Below are 20,763 nucleotides of genomic sequence, written 5' to 3'. Positions count from 1 at the left end.
TTAATGGGGAAAGGTACTTAGAGCAATCGTCATGGGTACTTGAGGGGTCCGTTTCTGTGCTGTACGATTCTATGATATATAAGAAAGCTTATTTTTAAAAAGTGCAGAATGCTTACAGTTGTTGCTCAAAGGGACGGGACGCTGAAATAATCACACCCAAAATCCTCAAGTGGTGCCCTCGCAGAAGGGAGAACTCACCATGCACCAATGTTTAAATCCATCGTTTTTCTTTTCAGACAGTTAGCAATTAATCTAGTTAGCTGAGTACACATCCAGAAATAAATCGACAAGTCTCAGCTATATCTTGCACTAAGGTGGAGAAAGTGAGGACTGCAGATGCTGGAGATCAGAGCTGAAAATGTGTTGCTGGAAAAGCACAGGTCAGGCAGCATCCAAGGAGCAGGAGAATCGACGTTTTGGGCATGAGCCCTTCTTCAGGAATGAGGAAAGTGTGTCCAGCAGGCTAAGATAAAAGGTAGGGAGGAGGGACTTGGGGGAGGGGCGTTGGAAATGCGATAGGTGGAAGGAGGTCAAGGTGAGGGTGATAGGCCGGAGTGGGGGTGGGGGGCAGAGAGGTCAGGAAAAAGATTGCAGGTTAGGAAGGTGTTGCTGAGTTCGAGGGATTTGACCGAGACAAGGTGGGGGGGGGGGGGGGGGAAGGGGAAATGAGGAAACTGGAGAAATCTGAGTTCATCCTTGTGGTTGGAGGGTTCCTAGGCGGAAGATGAGGTGCTCTTCCTCCAACCGTCGTGTTGCTATGGTCTGGCGATGGAGGAGTCCAAGGACCTGCATGTCCTTGGTGGAGTGGGAGGGGGAGTTGAAGTGTTGGGCTTCGGGGTGGTTGGGTTGATTGGTCCGGGTGTCCCAGAGGTGTTCTCTGAAACATTCCGCAGGTAAGCGGCCTGTTTCCCTAATATAGAGGAGGCCACATTGGGCGCAGCAGATACAATAAATGATGTGTGTGGAGGTGCAGGTGAATTTGTGGCAGATATGGAAGGATCTCTTGGGGCCTTGGAGGGAAGGGGGGGGGGGGGGGGGGGGAAGAAGAGATGTGGGCACAAGTTTTGCATTTCTTGCGGTTGCAGGGGAAGGTGCCGGGAGTGGAGGTTGGGTTGGTAGGGGGTCTGAACCTGACGAGGGAATCACGGAGGGAGTGGTCTTTTCGGAACGCTGATAGTGGAGGGGGGGGGGTGGGAAATGCGGTCTGTTTGGGGGTGGCGGAAATGACGGCAGATGATACGCTGTATATGGAGGTTGGTGGGGTGGTAGGTGAGGACCAGTGGGGTTCTGTCCTGGTGGCGGTTGGAGGGGCGGGGCTCAAGGGCAGAGGAGCAGGAAGTGGAGGAGATGCGGTGGAGGGCATCATCGACCACATCTGGGAGGAAAATTGCGGTCTTTGAAGAAGGAGGCCATCTGGATTGTACGGTATTGGAACTGGAGCACGATGATCAACTGCAGCACTCCTAACCAAGCATTGACCAAAAACACAACTTGGGACACTGCCAATCTTTATTCGCATGTTTGCTGAATTAAGTTTGTCGGTAGTTAAGGCAGCTGCATAGTTAAAAAGCTGAATTCAAACATTTCACAACCTGTAAAATTTTGCCCTGACAATGGGGATGAAGAGGGAGATATGCAAGACTGGAGAGAACAGGCAAGGCCCTAGAATTGAGGGATGGTGACAAACAGAGGGCAAGACTCTGGAAATAGGATGGCTTGGGGGTAGCAAAGAGATCAGCAGGACTCCACAGTGTAGTGCTTGTGAAGGGTCACAGCAAGAATGTTGGGGATAGAGGCCAGGAGATGCAAGCAGAGAGAGATAAGGAATGCAAGGGTGATCTATCGCTGATTTATGCTATTTGACCAGGAATCCAGTTTCATTCTGACATCCAGGTGCACATAACATACCATTTTCCATGTTCAAATAAAGACACCAACTTCCTTTTTAAAATGTTAACCTACTCCAATCTTTTATTCATTTCACATTCTTGATGTTTCAGGTCTAAAGTCATCCAAAACATTAGTCCCAGCTTGAACACAAAGGTAAACTCAAAACAACCACAATATACTCCAACTTTCTATTTTTAAATATCAAACAGACAATATTTTCACTACAGTTTTAAAGGAAAGAGCCTTGGCCCGTCTTGGGCCTTTTGGGGTTATACTAAAACAGGTCTGAACTAAGTTGTTTATGGATGCACAATAAACATACTGAGATCCAAAGGGCAGCTGAACACTGAGGTCAAAGCAACCCTGCAGCACAACAGGAGGAAAGCAGGAGAAGCTGGAATACATGCTCAATCCAGACACAATCCCGACTTCAGATTCAGCAAGGATCAGACATGGCCTCACATTCAACACCCAGTGGACACCCGCCAAGAATCAGTCCAAAGGGTTCTCCCATATCAAGGCGATAACTGTCCCCTGGCAACAGGAGTCAGTCAAGTCTTTCAAAATGGGTCTGTGCTCTCAAATGGGCTTGTACGCCTTTGAAGGGCTTCAGGAGTCAGCCTGCAAAGGGTTGCACGGTTCAAGGTTCGTTCTGAAGGACTCGAACCCACAATCGGAAGGGATACCCCAGGAGCAGCATCTGGGGTCAAGGGCTGCACTGTTGACATGTCCCGGCTGATGCGGACAATCTCTGGTCATTATCCATTCGGGAACAGGACCAGAAGACAAATCCCCTCCTCAACTATCACCCCAAAAAGATTTATTTCAGTCCAGCCAGTTGGACCTTCCTGGGTTTTGAAAAAAAAAAGAACTTAAAATTGGATCCTTGCATTAATTGAAGCGCAGGGCGAAAAAGGAAACCGCTGGTAAGGCTGCACTTTCCCGTGAAGTGTGTGCTTTCTATCTGAGCCTTTCAGCCAGTACTTGAACGCTATCCATGAGATAGCCAGTAACTTTACAAATACTGTTGGCCCAAATCTCTGGTCGAGTTTCTTTAGCTGCTTTTCCTCAAAGCAGATTTGCGTTTGGTGATGGGTTGCTGTGCGTCACTGGCGACTGCCTGTTCCTTCTCCGCATCCTCTTCAACTTTCTCCTCGGGCACCCCGCCCTCTGCTCCTTGCTCCATCGGTTCCTCCGGCGTGTTCGCCGGCTCGCTGCCCAGTGCCGGTTTCTCCGCCTGCACCGGCTCATCCCGGACGAGAATCACCTGCTCTGTGACGTCCCCGTGGTCCCGCGCCACCAGATGTCCCACTTGGTGGAGGACTGGCTGCTGACTGGCGTGTTCCCTGGGGGCAGAGTCCTGTTTCGGGAGCAGAGAGCACCAGTTACTGAGTTGTGACGGTCAGCATCACCAATCCCAAACAAAGATCGGCGTCGCCCATTGGCGCACCCTCTCCCCACCAAAAGCCCACACGTATTCTCCCATCTGTCGGCTAGCACAGCTCGCACATTACTCAGGAGCAGTCCCCTAACCCAGGATTGGAGATGTATTCAGAACATCCACGTTAAAAGTTGTCTGGTAATGGACTGTGACAGTAAGAGAGGGAAGCAACATTCCCTCAAGATGAGATTTAATTGGAAGCATCTCCCCTTCAACAGTTAAGTAGCACCACATTGCTTGCCTATCACACAGTGCAAGTATAAGCCTGAACTTAACTTACTGCAATATTAACCATAATATGCTCTTTACGTACAGTATCCATGACAACCATCCCATGGGACGTCTCATCCAAAGCCATTGGTCCCTCCTCCTCTTCCTTCACATCGATGATGATTGTGGGATTCTCTGTCTCTCTGTTTGCAGTCGGGTCAGGAACGCTGCTGCTGGTTTCCATCGGCTCATCCTTTGGCGCCACCACCACGGCAGTGGTCGTTTGGCTCGGGACTGCCTGGCTGGGTGGCGCCAAGGCGGCCTGGGTGGGAGACTTGGAGGCAGCCTGGCTGGAAGGGCCCGGGGCGATCAGGCTGGGAGGAGCCGGGATGGTTTTGACCGCGGGAGACGGGGCGATCAGGCTCGGAGGGGCTGGGGTGATCAGGCTCGGGGGTGCAGGGGTGGTCTGGACTGGGGGCACCGGGACTACCAGGTTTGGAGGGGCCGGGGCAGACTGGACTGAGGGGGTGGCGACAATCTGATTCTGAGGAGCCATGGCAGTCTGGATTGGGGGCGCAGGGGCAGTCAGACTCGGAGGAGCCGGTGTGCTCTGTAGTGGGTGCAGCTGTGCAGCCAGTTGCTGCTGCTTGAGCTTCTGCTCCTCCTCCAGTTTTCTCTTCAAAGCTTTCTCCTGTGCCAGCCGCATGGTGATCAGATCCTTCTGGGTGTGAGCAATGGTCAGATGCTGCACTTCCTCCTATGATACATCAAGTAACAACCCACGGTCAGGAAATCAACTGATGAGTCCGGCTTCCAAATGAATCCGGCAAACTTTATTTTCTATCAACAGAATCATAAAATCCCTACAGTGTGGAAGCAGGCCATTCAGCCCAAAGAGTTTATACTGACCCACTGGACAGCATCCCACCCAGAACCACCCACTACACTATCCCTGTAACCCTGCAACTACCATGGCTAACTCACCAAGCCTGCACATCCCTGGACACTATGGGGCAATTTAGCATGGCCAATCCACCCTAACCCACACATCTTTGGACTGTGGGAGGGAACCAGAGCACCCAGAGGAAACCCTCACAGACACAGGGAGACTGTGCAAATACCACACAGTCACCCAAGGGTGGAATCGAACCCAGACTCATGGATTGTGAGGCAGCAGTGCTAACACTGAGCCACCGTGCTGCCTTAAAAATTAATGTTAATCAATAGACAAGGGTCAGTTTGTTGGATCAAAATGGTGCTAACAATATAGGATGCCATCCCTGTTCTGGTTGGGACCAATTCAGAACCTGCTTCCTTGCCCTATCCATAGTGCAGGTTGTGTCATTGTGGGTCAGTGAAGGTAGATTTTGAACAGCCAGCTCTCTGTTCAGCCCATCTCTGCAGCAGACGAAGGGCTTACGCTCGAAATTTCGATTCTCCTGCTTCTCGGACGCTGCCTGAACTGCTGTGCTTTTCCAGCGCCACACTTTTCGACCTATCGCTACAGGAGTCCCTCAAAGAACCTGCAAATCACGTTCAAATTATACCTAAACAAATAATGACTTCCAGTTCTTGAGAAACTTTGGAAAACTGAGATCAGTTAGTAGACTGTAAATTTCCAGATATCCCAACCCAATCTAGTCCCACCTGCCAGCACCCGGCCCATATCCCTCCAAACCCTTCCTATTCATATACCCATCCAAATGCCTTTTAAATGTTGCAATTGCACCAGCCTCCACCACTTCGTCTGGCAGCTCATTCCATACACGTACCACCCTCTGTGTGAACAAGTTGCCCCTTAGGTCTCTCTCATATCTTTCCCCTCTCACCCTACACCCATGCCCTTTAGTTCTGGACTCTCTGACCCCAGGGAAGAGACTTTGTCTATTTATCCTATCCATGCCTCTCCTAATTTTGTAAACCTCTATAATGTCACCCCTCAGCCCCCAACGCTCCAGGGAAAACAGCCCTAGCCTGTTCAGCCTCTCCCTATAGCTCAAATCCTCCAACCCTGGCAACATCCTTGTAAATCTTTTCTGAACTTTTCAAGTTTCACAACATCCTTCCTATCTGAGGGAGACCAGAATTGAACACAGTATTCCAACAGTGGCCTAACCAATGTCCTGTACAGCCGCAACATGACCTCCCAACTCCTGTACGCAATACTCTGACCAATAAAAGAAAGCATACCAAACGCCTCCTTCACTATCCTATCTACCTGCGACTCTATTTTCAAGGAGCTATGAACCTGGACTCCAAGATTTCTTTGGACGGATTGGACCGAAGGGTCTATTTTCCATGCTGTACATCTCTATGACTCTATGATAGGACCTCGTAGAGTCAGGATTATACCTCTGGTTTCAGTTAACTATTTTAGGGAGCTCAGGCTTAGCTAAGAAAACAGGTTGTTTTCAGGAGAAATAAATGTGCAGCACCTACCTCACCCGCTGGCTTTTGCTCAACAATCTCTGCATCTGGCTTCAAGTTGGCCTCCAGCACAGTCATTATTGACTTAGGAATGTGGTTTTGCTGCAAATTAAATTGATGTAATATTAGTGAAAGTTGCCTTGCCTGGCAGCAGAGCCTAGGTAACTATTCAACCACTTGGCTGCTGACCAATTCAATTCAGTGTAGTTCTTTCATGGAGGTGGGCACGGCCAGCATTTGTTGCCCATCCCCAACTGCCCTTTAAACTAACTGGCCTTTAGAGGACAACTGAGTGTTAACTCGTGTCTGGAGTCACGTGTAGGCCAGACTGGGTAAGGATGGAAGATTTCCTTCTCTGAAGGACATTAAGGAACTGGATGGTTGTTCACAACAATCAATAATGGTTTTGTGCTCACCATCTTTTTCAACTACAAATTAGCTACAAGATTAGATTAGTTTTGAGCTAAAACGACGATGTTAAGAGAATTGATAGGAGTCTACACAATTACGATAGGGTTAGATAAGGTGGACAAAGAAACCAGTTCCTGTTAGCTGATGCTACAACTACTTGGGGATATATGTTTGAGGTTTTGGATTGAAGGTGTCTGAGGGAAGAACTTCACTCCTTAGCAAGTGGTAATGACCTGGAACATGGTCTCCATCAGGGTGGAGGAAATGGAGAAAATCAACAATTGCAAAGAGGAACTGATCAGATGCTTGAGGGAAATACAACTTACATGGGGATGTGGTTAGAGCTGTAGAAAACAGAACAGCTTGCTCCACCAAGCACCAACACAGACACAATGGGCCAAATGGTCTCCTTCTGTGCTGTAATGGCTTTATGACCAATGGCAGTTCAGGGTGGCACCAGTCCTGCTGTCAAATGAACAAGGGAACCCTGAACGTTCAGGTACAAGGGGGGAAACTACTTTGGTGGGACCGGGGAGGGGGTGCAATTGGGGGAGGATGCACTTTACAGTCTTTTCGATAGTGGAAGAGTATCGACATACCTGGTGGGGTGTGAAAGAACGCACGTGTGTCAAGAGTGGCTCGCGAAGCTCTGGACACTTCTCGAAAACATTGGCGAGTTGAGCAGGTGGGAGCTGCAGGAGCACCTGGAAGGACTGAGGTTTCGTTCGCTGGCAACACTTAATGAAGCCTTCCCAGACCTTGGGGTATTTCCAAACCTGCAGCAGCGCAATTCAAGAGGAAACTTATTACACAACAGAGGCAGCGGCATGGGACCACTGGATATTATAATTAGAGTTCACCAACTGCATTGCTGAGTCAGCTCCCTCCCTGTATAGATGGATTGCCAGGCTAATCATCAGCCTGCTGAACTGTATCGTGAACATTCCTTGTTGTCAACGTGCCTTGGAGTGTGTCTGGAACTTAGTTACTTGTTTAGAAGACCCACTGCACTGCAAGGCCTCCTCTGACAGCACAGAAACCGTGTTACACATAAAGTATCATTCCCACTCGTCCATCAAATGCTGCAGGGTCAAGTATGGCACAAGGAGAGGTACCAAACAGTCTAGGTGGGTGGGAGTAAAGAACTCTTTACTTTGAGCTATTATACATTTTCAGGTAAATCTGAGACAAGATTCCGGAGATGAAAGTTGAGAGGACCACCTAATCAGGCCCCAAACTGGATCACCACTGACAATTCCTATTCAGATGTCACATCATTGTAACTCGGAAACATATTGACGGCCCTTCACTGTTCAATTCCAGTCTCCCGGAGATCACTATTTCACAGGATGAGGAGAGTATTTTCGTCACAACGACAGAAGTTCAGGAAGAAACTCATCTTTGAAATGATAGTAAAAACATTGGTCTCGCCATTATTACCTAAGACTGAACTAAAAATCGCCTGCATATTAGAGTTGGTGGTAGGGAAACTATTAAAGAATTCTGAGGGATGAATCCCAACTTAGCAAAGCACGGCTTAATCCAGGATGTGATTTGGAGATGCCGGTGTTGGACTGGGGTGTACAAAGTTAAAAATCACACAACACCAGGTTATAGTCCAACAGGTTTAATTGAAAGCACACTAGCTTTCGGAGCGACACTCCATCAGGTGATAGTGGAGGGCTCAATCCTAACACAGAATTTATAGCAAAAATTTACAGTGTGATGTAACTGAAATTATACATTGAAAAATTGATTGTCTGTTAAGCCTTTCATCTGATAGAATACAGTGATCGTTCTTTCATGTGTAAATCACAAAACCTTTGTTTTTAAAAGTTGCATTCTCGGGTTAGCTGTTAACCATGGTGATAGCTAGACAATATGTTGAAGGTGTTGGCCCCCTGTGTTCTCTGTCTATGACCTGATGTTTAGATTGATTCTAATCTAAAAAGTGAGATAACGGAGTTTTACATAAATTCATGCAGTTACGTAGCAAGCTGCCCGGCTCTCAGAACAACTCAATTCAACCCTGTCACGGCAGACGCTGCAAGACATCTCAGATTGTGGACATAGATACCACCATTACGCGTGGGAACACCTCCCACCATGTACGTGGCAGGTACTCCTGTGACTCAGCCAACGTTGTCTATCTGATACGTTGCAGGCAAGGATGCCCGGAGACATGGTACATTGGGGAAACCGAGCAAAGGCTACGACAACGGATGAATGGGCACCGCACAACAATCAACAGACAGGAGGGTTCCCTCCCAGTTGGGGAACACTTCAGTGGTCCAGGACACTCAGCCTCGGACCTTCGGGTGACCATCCTCCAAGGTGGACTTTGGGACAGGTAGCAGAGAAAAGTGGCCGAGCAGAGGCTGATAGCTAAGTTCGGTACCCATAGGGAGGGCCTCAACCAGGACCTTGGGTTCATGTCACATTACAGGTGATCACCGTTGCACTACACACACACTCCTATACACACGGACATACATACGCGCACACAGACACCCACACACACACACACTCCCGCACTCACACATGCACTCCCTCACAGACTTAAGACACTCTGCACTCACTACATACACACACATACACTTTGTCACACTCACAACCCCCACCCCAGACAGACACACACACACACACACAGACAAAGACCCACATGCACACATATATTTTGTGGGGTGAATTTGTACTTGCAGGGTTACATTGTACTTTGCTCAAAAAATGCATGCATTCATGTAGAACTCTGAGCTCAAAAACTGCATGAATTTATGTAAGACTCTGTTATCTCACTTTTTAGATTAGAATCAATCTGAACATCATGGCATAGACAGAGAACACAGGGGGACCTTCAACATATTGTCTAGCTATCACCATTGTTAACAGTTAACCCGAGAATGCAACTTTTTAAATAAAAAGGTTTTGTGATTTACACATGAAAGAACTATCATTGTATTCTAACAGATGAAAGACTTAACAGATAATCAATTTTTCAATGTATAATTTCAGTTACATCACACTGTAAATTTTTGCTATAAATTCTGTGTTAGGATTGAGCCCTCTACTATCACCTGATGAAGGAGCGTCGCTCCGAAAGCTAGTGTGCTTCCAATTAAACCTGTTGGACTATAACCTGGTGTTGTGTGATTTTTAACTTAATCTAGGATAGTCATTGTAGCTTTGTAAGGGGGAGATCATGCCTAACAAATTTGATTGAATTTTTCAAAGTGTCTAGGTATGTAGATGAGATTACTACCAGTTGAGGTAGTCTATATAGACTTCATTAAGGCTTTTGACAAGATATCACCTGGAAGTCCAATTAAGCAGCAAAGAGCTGAAGTGATCCAAGGCAATTTGACAAATTCGATCTGAAATTGGCTTAGTGGCAGGAAGCAAAGGGTGATGGTGGAAGGGTGTTTTTGTGACTGGATGTCTATGTCCAGTGGTGTACTATAGGGGTCAATGCGGAGTCCCTCGCTGTTGAGTACATTAATGATCTAGAAGTGAATGTAGGAGATATGATCTGCAAGTTTGCAGAGGACCCGATGGTGTGATAAATAGCAAGGAGGAAAGCCTTACATTATAGGAAGATACAGACGGACTGGTCAGGTGAGCTGACACATGAATAATGGCAAATAGAATGTAATTCCGACAATTACAAGGTTATTCATTTTGGGAGGACTGAAATGGGAAGGGAGCACATGTCGAATGGTAGGACCCTCAGATGTATCCAGCAAAAGAGGGACCTTTCTGTGGATGTCCATAGATCTTAAAAGCCAGCAGGACAGGCAGATCAGGTGGTTAATGAGGCGTATGGGATACATGCATTAGTTGAGGCACTGAATGCAACAGCAGGGAGTTTCCTCAGATCGGGATTTGGGATCAGGACTTCCCAAGCTGTGCTGACTAACCCACGTAAGGCTGTCAGCCAGAAGGTTGGTTGGGGTCACGAGTTCTGAAGCAGCAATGGCTGCTGAATGCAGCTCAAACTCCCTGCCACCTGCTTCCCCTCTCCCCTGTGTTCTCAGCCCCTCCTACACCCTCACAGGGTTTCACACACCTTCCCTACCCACCACTCTCATAAATCTCTCACCTACATACTAGTGTGAGGCCCAGTATCTGTTTTGAAAACTGCAATGATTTAAAGGGGAAACATCGCTGTTAGCACTGGCCGTTGCTGTGTGAAGTGGAGCTCTCAACCACAAAACTTCAGGTAAAAATCCCACAGGGGAATCACAAACAAAAAAACAAAAGCAGCACTTGTGAAGAGAAATCAGAGTTAACGTTTCAGGTTGAGTGACCCTTCTTCGGAACTGATGGCAGCTAAGAAAATGTTGGCTTAAATGCAGAAGATAGAGTGGGGAGGGGATAAGTAGTAAACAATGTGTGGGGATAGACATCCAGAAGAGAGAGAAGAACAGTTCGACAAAGGAGTCAATAACGATCTGGCTGAAAATCTGTTAATGGAGACGGTGAGTGGCTAACAACAGGTAGTATGTAGGTAACAATAGGCAGACTATGTGATAGACTGATTAAGGGCTTTCCTGATGAAGGGCTTTTGCCCAAAATGTCAACTCTCCTGCTCCTCGGATGCTGCCTGACCTGCTGCGCTTTTCCAGCACCACTCTAATCTAGACTCTGATCTGTAGTCCTCACTCTCACCTCGACTATGTGATAACATGCCTGACAAAGGAACATGGCTCTGAAAGCCTGTGGTTTTATGTAAACCTGTTATAACTTGGTGTCACGTGACTTCTGACCTATACAACGGAGAATGAGACACCTTAATCTCACCACACAGTCCTGAGTATTTGCAAACATGTGATCATTCTTCACGCATTTTTCTGGAAGCAATGTTACGTTTTAACCGCAGACTCTGTTCATTGCTGTAGTTTATAGAATCTCTCTCTGAATCGATGCAGTTTACTGTTATTCGCACTGGTTGATGTTAACACTCATTCAGCTGAACCTTCCCTGTCTTTCTCTTACCTGTTTCATTATCAGCCGAGACAGGATGTTCATGACAAAGCCCCCGAGCCGGGGGTACATTGTAAGCGACTGAATGACTGTTCGCATCAGCAGCATGGGGAGTGGGCTCTGTTCCATCAGCTGCTGCATCACAACAGCAAGAACCTCCGATGTGTACACATTCCTCTCTGCGAAGCACAGGTTCGTAGCTTTAAAGACAAAAAGTTTTTAAAAGGTCAAACCACACAAATGAATTCCAAAACAAAGTTTCGACGGTGTGAATTTATACAGTACCCTTTAACATAGCAAAACATCCTAAAGTGCTTTACAAAATTTAATACTGTACCCACAATGGGATTTTAGGATTGGTGACCAAAGTTACGGATTTTAGAAGCATCTTAACGAAGTAAAAGGCAGGGGGATTTTAGGATGGAATTTATCAATAAAGCCCAGGCCACTGAAGTCTCTGCCACCATATTTATCTTCATAACCAACTCATAGTCATAGAAATGTACAGCGCAGAAACAGACCCCTCAGTCCAACTCGTCCATGCCAACCAGATATCCTGAATTAATCTAGATTAATCTAAAATTAATCTCAAAGCCCCGAATGAAAATTCACATTGCTACAAAATAACAAGTATCAGTGTACGGTTAAATGAATGAGTGAATTGAACAAAAACAAATGCCCTTGAATCATTAGCCTCTACATTTCTAGACTGGAGACATAACCACTGAACTATCTTTCCAAAATGAGAAGGGTTAACTGAGGAACATTAATTTTAATTACATTACTAATGGCATGAGGTCAATTGATTAAAGAATCATCCAGCATGGAAACAGACTCTTTGCTTTAACCCGTCCATGCCAACCAAGTTTCCCAAACTGAACAAGTCCCACTTGCCAGCAATTGGCCTCTACCCCTCCAAACCCTTCCTATTCATATGCCCATCCAGATGCCTTTTAAATGTTGTAACTGTACCAGTCCCTACCACTTCCTCTGGCAGCTCATTCTATACACGCATCACCCTCTGCGCGGAAAAAGTTGCCCCCTGAGGCCCCTTTTAAATCTTCCCTCTCTCACCTGAAACACATGCCCTCTAGTTTTGCAGTCCCCTACCCTGGGGAAAAGACATTTGCTATTCATCCTCTGCATACCCCTCATGATTTTATAAACCTCTACAAGGTCACCTCTCAGCCTTCGACGCTCCAACTCATCGAAATGCTTTGAAATATGAAATGAAGACACGGCAGGTCATTATGTAAATTTAAAATTAGGAGAAATGGTAATGTCACTGGCCGAGTAAAGCCGGAGGTCAAAGCTTATAGGCTCAAATCGAACCACAGCCACTGGTCAAATTTACGTTTAATAAATTAATAAATATATCTGCTGTGCTGGGCCACAAAGTAACCATCAATTGTAAAAAAAAAAAAATTCAGTTCACTCATGACTTTTAGGGAAGGAAATCTGCCAACCTGACCTGGTCTTGTCTATGTGCATCTGCAATATGGTTGACTCTGAATTGCTCTCTCCCCCTGTAATGGCCCAGGCTAACTGAGGATGCGCAACAATTGCCCATCAAGAATAGGAAAGAACAAACCAGCAGTTTTCATGGTCATATCTTTTATTGCTGACCAGATTTTATTTAAAGTCAATTTCCAATGGAGTGATGGGATGGGGAGCAAACAGTTGCCTTGCCACGATCCCCACATTCCAAAGAACAAAGAGAAAGCTGTCCTCTCGGGATCTCTCTTCCTACAACTCTCAGACATTGAAAAGCCAAACGTGTTATCACTGAGCCAACACCCCTCTGATTTAACTTCTTCCACACACGACAATATCCAACCCCAGATAGTTTGTAAAGGTCTCACATTCTTTCCTAGGGCTGTACCATCAATGAGTGATGAAGGGGAGACAGAACGAGCAGAAGGAAATTTGTGAGTATCGATTACCTTTAATTATGGACTTCATGTCACATTTGGTGGAGTCAATGTTGTGCAGAGCTATCAGCAGGTCACCTGGGGTCAAAGGTGAAATTGCTGCTGACACACCTTCACCGACTGAGAAATGAAACCAATATTTAACAATGAGTATGCAACATTTGTAAAACACTGAAACGTGAACCAAATCATTTCCTCGCTCAGTTACATCGCACTATCTCCCAGTAATGTTTCATTGCCTTTGCCTGCACACCCTCAATAACATTACGCAGCGTGAAATTACTGACCAATCCCCTCCAGCCCCCTGCAAAGTTAATATTGCATAGAGGCACTGGGAGGGAGAGACAGTGTAATATTCCAGATTGGGTTCACCAGATCGATTCATGGGACAGAATTATCCGATGAGTGGAGATTGAGGAGACAGTGACTACATTTTCTAGGGCTTACAGAATAGGAAGTGACATCACCGACATGTACAAAATTCTTAAGAGTTGGGCAAGGTAGACACAGGCATTTTGGGGGTGGTAAGGGGTGATGTCTAGAACTGGGGGTGACAATCTCAGAGTAATAACATGATAGCAGATTGAGTCAAGAACCATTTCTTTACTCAGAGGCGACAAAGCTTTGGAATTTTCTACCCTAGAGAACTGTGAAGGCTCAGGTCATTCAACAGAGATCAATGGATTTCTAGATATCAAAGGATATAGGGACAGTGTGGGGAAAATTGGTCTGGAGGTAGATCAGCTATGATCTAGTCAAGTGATAGAGCTGACTCGATGGGCTGAATGGCCGACTCCTGTCCCTACTTATGTTCCATTTTCCAGACCGCACAACTGAAAAGGGAACTTTTCTGGGACAGGAGTTAAATATTCCAGTCTTGTTCTCAGAGTAACATTCCTGACCGATACAAGTCCCCTCCAGTATAATTCCCATGGTTGCACAAATTCCATTCTCCCTCCCTCCCTACTTGCCTCAGTGTGAAGTGCGGCAAGACTTACCGTGCGTGGTCCCCAGGAGCCGGTTAAACACCTCCTTCACCACAATGGGATTGAGTTTAATCAATTTGGGCAGGGCCTGGGTTACTTCTTTCTGTGGAAGACAGCCAGTACAAGGATATTAATTATCTAGAAACATTCTTCAGAGCCACACTGTATGAATGATACTCTCCAGTCCTGTTGCTGTCTTCAGTTTTTGACAAAGATGAGACTTTCCTTTTGTTAACGGGTAGGGGGCTGGATTTGCTTCAGCCTCTGTTTAAGGGTTTAGTGGTTAGGTACATCACACAGTGTGGCACCTCGCCACAAAAACCCGGGAAGTTCCAGTTAGTTAGTTACTCCCAGCTGGACAGCAGCAGCACTGTCCCTATTATAGAATGGTCAGGCCACCTCTCCTCAATCAGTATTCAGTGCCTCCTGTCCGATAGATGCACGCGATAAGATCAAATTCACAGTGTGAGATCGCCACAGGCATCAATCTGCTGACTGTGCTGGATTTGTACGGGGCGGGGAGGGGAAATGCCTGGAGGGTGAGAAAATTAGTGGTTGGAAAAAAAAAGTCAACAAAGACCATAACCGCCACAGGACCCACACATTTAAGAAGCAGCAAACAGACCAAACAAATCAAGGATAGCGAGTCAGTGTGGATCGAAGTCACCACTATCAAGTGCACAACAGCTCCACCCTCCCAGCGTCCTTGTATTTTTCATGCAGCATCCTCACTGACCGAAGAACGCTCATCGCCCAACTTGTTCCATTACACCCCTGTGGGACATGGTCAGGAAGAAGGAGGCCTCAAGAATCAACCTCAACCAGACCAGGAGATTGAACCTGTGCTCTTGGCATTATTCACTCCCACCCTCCCCCGCTGCCGCTAGTGGACCAGCTAGAAGAGGTCAGCAGCCCTTTCACAGGACAGTAGCCTCACGCAGCATTTGGGACAGGTATCCAACCAGAACCACCCATTCGCTCGATACTTTGTCAAGTTTGGAAACCCTCTCAGCCAGTCATCTAACATCCCGCCATCTAACATCCCGCCATGGGTAGGATTTCTCTCCTCACCCCCCAACTCCACCAGGATGGAACCTATCCCTTCTGTACTCAGACACACCACGGCCTACACCTACATCAGTTATTTTACACTGAGCTGACTCATTACCTTCTCGAGGCCATTAAGCACCGGGATTAGGAAGCGGACATCTGGGACCCTCTTGTGATAGAGATCGCGGACTCGTTTCACTAGCTCAGGTGATGGTGGAACTGGAATTAAACAGAATCATTACATGACAACATGCAGGCCTCTCAACCCTGAATTCTGGTTGATGGAAGGAGATAAGAAGTATGCTGGGAAGCAAAGTAGCCCTTCATCAAAACTCTGTGCCACAGTCCGGTAAGTTGACTGGCAAGGATCTTGGAACTGTGTTACTATTGGAATAGTGGGCCACACGTTAAAGGCTTCAAAATTCCATTCGAAACGGAATTTAAAGAGAACCTAGTTCTCTATGGTCATAGAAAAAAAACCCACTAAAGCTGTCAGATTCTCTCTTTTTATAGATATAGGCATCATTGGCAAGGCATTGGCATCTTTTGCTTCTCCATAGCATGCCTTGAACTGAATGGGCTCTCTAGGTCATTGCAGGAGGTGATGAACTATGAGTCCACTACATTTCTGTGGGTCTGGAGTCACACGTGGGTCAGACTGGGTAAGAACAGAAGATTTCCTCCCTGTAAAGTCAATAGTGAACCAGATGGGCTTTTGCGACAAAACCAGAAATTACAGCATCAATGAGGAGAAAGCAGAGTTACTGTTCCGTCTGATGACTCCATCACTGGACTCAATGTTAATTCTACTTTCTCTTATGGATGCTGCCAGACTTGTTGCATTTTGAAGGCAATTTCTGTTTTTTTTTTAAAAAAAGGTTTTTGATGATAATCCACAATGGTTACACGGACACTATTAGTTTAGTCTGCCTAAATTCCAGATATTTCATTGAATTCACCATTTGCATTGGTGGGATTGAACCCATGTCCCCAAAGCATAAGCCTGGGTCTCTGGTTTATTGGTTCAACACTATCATGCTTCCCCCCAATCATCATGAAGACCCAAATGCTTCACTAATGTCCTTCAGAGGGGAACCCTCTCCCTGGCCTCAGTGTGGCTCTATTCCCACATATAGTTGTGTTTTAGTGCTCTTAAGGGATTAGAGGTTTATCCACATCCTGAGCATAAACAATAAATAAAACACACATTTCCTCATCCTAAAGCACCCTTTTCTTCCAAGAACAGAAGAGGGAGATGGAATAGAATGTTTCCGCAGATTCCTCTGAACGTGGTTCATCAACACCACAAACGAGGGCTGTGTACCTGAGAAATCTGACAGGGTAACAGCAGAGAGAGAGAGAGTTAGACCAGAGCTTGCACCAAGTTACCATTCTGAAGGATGTTCAGAAAGACTTACCCCATACAAAGATATTTGGAATTCCCTTCTGCTAACAGCTTTTGTTGTTAATTATAAACCAGAGACTGACAATATCTTTGGCCAACAAAAAAAATCAAACAGTATTTAAGCATGGATTGGCCATGATCTCAAACAGCAAGTCCCCACTCAACACTGAGAGTGGTTTAAAAATATCCATTTAACATTACTAACTTCAATGCAACATCATTTTTGACACAGACTTCCTGCACATGACTGTTCCCTTGATACTTCCACCGTTACTCTCAATCCTTCTTCCTCCGCTGTAGCCCTTGGTTCCTGGTTTTGCCTCCTGCTCTTGCTCCCAGACAATGCCTCCTGCATTTGTTCCCAGCCCCAACCCGAATCCTGGACCCTGCTGCCCTCCTGAGTGCCTCGGGTTCTGTTTCTCTCTCACTCTCTGCCTTGGACCTCTCTCCTATTCTGAACTCTCAAAGAAGTTTGGCCTCCATCTAGTGGCAAATGTAGGTCAGTGCAGGTAATTCTAGGTTGCACCAATGAACTTCTGATACTAAATGAAAACTGGTCAATTTAATAACTGTAGAGTGAGTATCCTGCAGATTGTATTATTGTTACATTTAGCGATGTATTCCATGTACTTCAGCTCAGAATACCTAGTGCAATCCACGCACGGTACAGTATTTCAACTTATACATTTGTTTTCCTGGACAGAAACGCTCAAAGGGGCCCAACATTGGGACAGACATGCTGTACAACTCTATGATCCTATTACTGTGGCTTTACTATCGCATTCTGTGGCAAACTGCGACTCACAAAGTCATGATTCTCAGGAAAGCAACCATAACTTTAAGTGAGGACTTGCTGTATTCCATGCAGCATTACTGCACTGTTTAAACCTAATAGATAAAGGAATCATATGATGTGGATAAACTGATGAAATTGATACAGGCAGAGAGCAACACAAGGCTCCAAGGTCACCTTTGTCTGTCAAAATGTGCAGGCAACGAGTCACAAGGGTTTCTGCTCCTTTTGGACAGTTCTCCACTAACAGAAGCAGCTCAGGCGAGTTCATTCCCATCCCTCGGATCTGAAGCAACAGGAGAACAAAGGGTTACAACACCAATGTGGAAACACATTCCTTGTGAGTCTTTCTGAATTACACCATCAACTGAACTAAAGACTGCCAACCAAACCCAGGATTAGAAAAATGAGGCAGAGCCACTTGGCAGGAATGGTGCAATTTGGGAAGGGACCCAAGCTGCCTTCACGTTAGCTATTCAACAAGCTATCATGTTAAAAGAAAAGGAACATCACGCTTTTGGCAACCACTCAGTACCTCAGAGCCTCATGACCAATGAAGATGCTGTGGGTTGAAGTCCCACTCCAGACACTCGAGTACAATTGAGGCTGAAGCAATGGCAGGGGTCGGTGGGGGTCGGTGGGGGTCGGTGGGGGGCGGGGGGAGGTGGGGGTATGGAAAGTTTACGTCATAAAGAAAGGCTGGGTCCTCTTTCACTCGATTGTAGGAGCTTGAGAGGTGACCTTATAGAAGTTTATGAAATCAGCCAGGGTATAGACAGGGTTAATATTAATTGCCTTTTCTGTAGTGTGGGGGATTTCAAGATTAGGGGGTACATTTTTTAAGGTGAGAGGAGCGAGATTTAAAATAGACATGAAAGATAAATTGTTTACAGAGAAGGTGGTTCGCGTATGGAATTGGTTCGCGTATGGAATGAACTTCCCGAGGAAGTGGTTGATGAGGGTACAATTACAATGTTTAAAAAACATTTGGATAAGTACATGAATAGGAAAGGTTTCAGTGATGAGGGCCAATCACAGGCAGGTGGGACTAGCTTAGTTTGAGATTATGTTTGGCATGAACTGGTTGGGCCGAAGGTTCTGTTTCCATGCTGTTTGACTCAGTGACTACGACAGCAAGGGGATTTTGGCCAAAATGTTTCTTTTATTCATTGGCTGAGATGGTAGCCTGAGCCAGTGCAGGAACTGAAGGTGCTGTTAGCCTCCCTCTGCGTCACAAATCAGCCAAGTGAGCTAACCAACTCAGATGGATCTATAACAACCAAGGCACTGAGGGGAACTTTCTTGCTCTTCTTTAAACAAGACTTTCACATCCATCTGTCAGAGGTGGACCCATCTGAAATTTACCTCTGCCAGTGCAACTCCCCCTCACAAGGACACTGGGAATGTCAACCTGATTGGGTGATCGGGTCTCTGGCCGTGGGGCTGAAGCAGCAATCTGCTGACTTACCGGCTGCTCGATGACCCGCAACACTGTGCGCTTAATATCAGCGATGGCCTCGGTGTAGACGGCAGCAAGTTCATGAATAAGTTTGTGGTTCTGGGGAAGCAGAGCAAGGTACAGGTAGAGACACTGTTTCACCATCTCCTCCGTCCAAGGGGCTGCCACCTCTGTCAGTCAAAGGATTTTTTTTTTTAAAAGGTTAAATTAAAAAAAACTTAAAATAAAAACCAGACTCCGTTCAGACATGTTCCCAACCCAGACAGCTGATCCACACAGATAATCTACGTACCACCACCTCCTCGGTCAGCTGACCAACATCCTAACTAAACCATTTCTCACTGGACATGGGTGTCAATGGACAAGGCTGGCACTTGTGCCAAGCCCTAATTGCCCTTGTGTGGCTGGCTGGGCCATTTCAAAGGGCAGTTGGCCTGGAGTCACGTGTAGGACCGACTGGGTTAGATTAGAATAGATTCCCTACAGTGGGGAAACAGGCCCTTCGGACCAACCAGTCCACACCGACCCTCCAAAGAGTAACCCACCCAGACCCATTTCCCTCTGACTAATGCACCTAATACTGTGGACAATTTAGCATGGCCAATTCACCTAACCTGCACATCTTTGGACTGTAGGAGGAAACTGGAGCACCCGGAGGAAACCTGCGCAGACACAGGGAGAAGAATGATTACATTTTTGCAATTACTCAGGACTATGTGGTGAGATTAAGTTGTCTCGTTCTCTATTGTCTAGGTCAGAAGTCACACAACACCAGGTTATAACAGGTTTATCTAACAGGCTTTCATAGCCATGTTCCTTTATCAGGCACATTAACACATAGTCTAGGTGAGAGTAAGGACTGCAGATGCTGAAGATCAGAGACTAGATCAGATCGGTGCTGGAAAAGGACAACAGATCAGGCAGCATCCAGGGAGCAGGAAAAGCGATGCTTTGGGCAAAAGCCCTTCATCAGGAATGAGGCTGGGAGCCTCCAGGGTGGAGAGATAAATGGGTGGCGGGGGGGGAAAAGAGGTGGGGAGAGAAGAGGCAACAGAGTGCTATAGGTGGATGGAGGTGGAGGTGGGGATGAAGGTGACAGGTCGGAGAGGAGGGTGGAGCAGATAGGTAGGAAGGAAGATTGACAGGATAGGTCATGAGGACGGTGCTGAGCTGGCAGGTTGGAATTGGGGTAAGATGGCAGGAGGGGAAATGAGGAAACTGGTGAAGTCCACATTGATGCCCTGGGGTTAAATCACTCTATCCACGCACAGGGGAAATGACGACTTGAGGTACTGTTATTTGGTGATGTTCTGGGGATGTGGGTTCATGGTAGGGTTCAATAAAAATCAGGAAGTAGTGACCATGAGACAACTCCTGACTGCCCGAAAATACTCACCTGGGGAATCCCCTGCCCCAAGTGGCATCGTGGATCAGCCCACAGCAGCCCATCACCACCTTCTCAAGAATGATTTTTTTTAAAAACCTGATTCAGTAATGTCTTTGAGGGAAAGAAACTGATGCCCTTGCCAAGTGGGCGGCACGGTGGCACAGTGGTTAGCACTGCTGCCTCACAGCGCCAGAGACCCAGGTTCATTTCCCGCCTCAGGCGACTGACTGTGTGGAGTTTGCACACTCTCCCCGTGTCTGCGTGGGTTTCCTCCGAGTGCTCCGGTTTCCTCCCACAGTCCAAAGATGTGCAGGTCAGGTGAATTGGCCATGCTAAATTGCCCGTAGTGTTAGGTAAGGGGTAGATGTAGGGGTATGGGTGGGTTGCGCTTCG

General features: G+C 46.6%; 1 protein-coding gene across 1 annotated transcript in view; it reads right to left on the bottom strand.

Annotated features, from left to right (window-relative positions):
* Positions 1–1,942: 1,942 nt before the first annotated feature.
* The window catches only part of sympk (symplekin), a 52,779-nt gene continuing 33,958 nt past the window's right edge, over positions 1,943–20,763 (bottom strand). The window contains exons 17-26 of the mRNA XM_072549342.1: positions 18,993–19,153; positions 17,702–17,810; positions 15,445–15,545; positions 14,289–14,379; positions 13,303–13,410; positions 11,372–11,559; positions 6,979–7,155; positions 5,981–6,070; positions 3,645–4,298; positions 1,943–3,250 (exon numbers count right to left, since the gene is read on the bottom strand). Of these exons, the coding sequence (XP_072405443.1) occupies positions 2,945–3,250; positions 3,645–4,298; positions 5,981–6,070; positions 6,979–7,155; positions 11,372–11,559; positions 13,303–13,410; positions 14,289–14,379; positions 15,445–15,545; positions 17,702–17,810; positions 18,993–19,153 (1,985 nt within the window). The 3' untranslated portion in view covers positions 1,943–2,944. The remainder of the gene's footprint in view (positions 3,251–3,644; positions 4,299–5,980; positions 6,071–6,978; positions 7,156–11,371; positions 11,560–13,302; positions 13,411–14,288; positions 14,380–15,444; positions 15,546–17,701; positions 17,811–18,992; positions 19,154–20,763) is intronic.

This window comes from Chiloscyllium punctatum, chromosome 29 (assembly GCF_047496795.1).
Source record: "Chiloscyllium punctatum isolate Juve2018m chromosome 29, sChiPun1.3, whole genome shotgun sequence".
In the NCBI taxonomy this organism is placed as follows: Eukaryota; Metazoa; Chordata; class Chondrichthyes; order Orectolobiformes; family Hemiscylliidae; genus Chiloscyllium; species Chiloscyllium punctatum.
The sequence above is the reverse complement of the archived record's forward strand: the minus strand, read 5'-3'. Positions and strand labels throughout refer to the sequence as shown.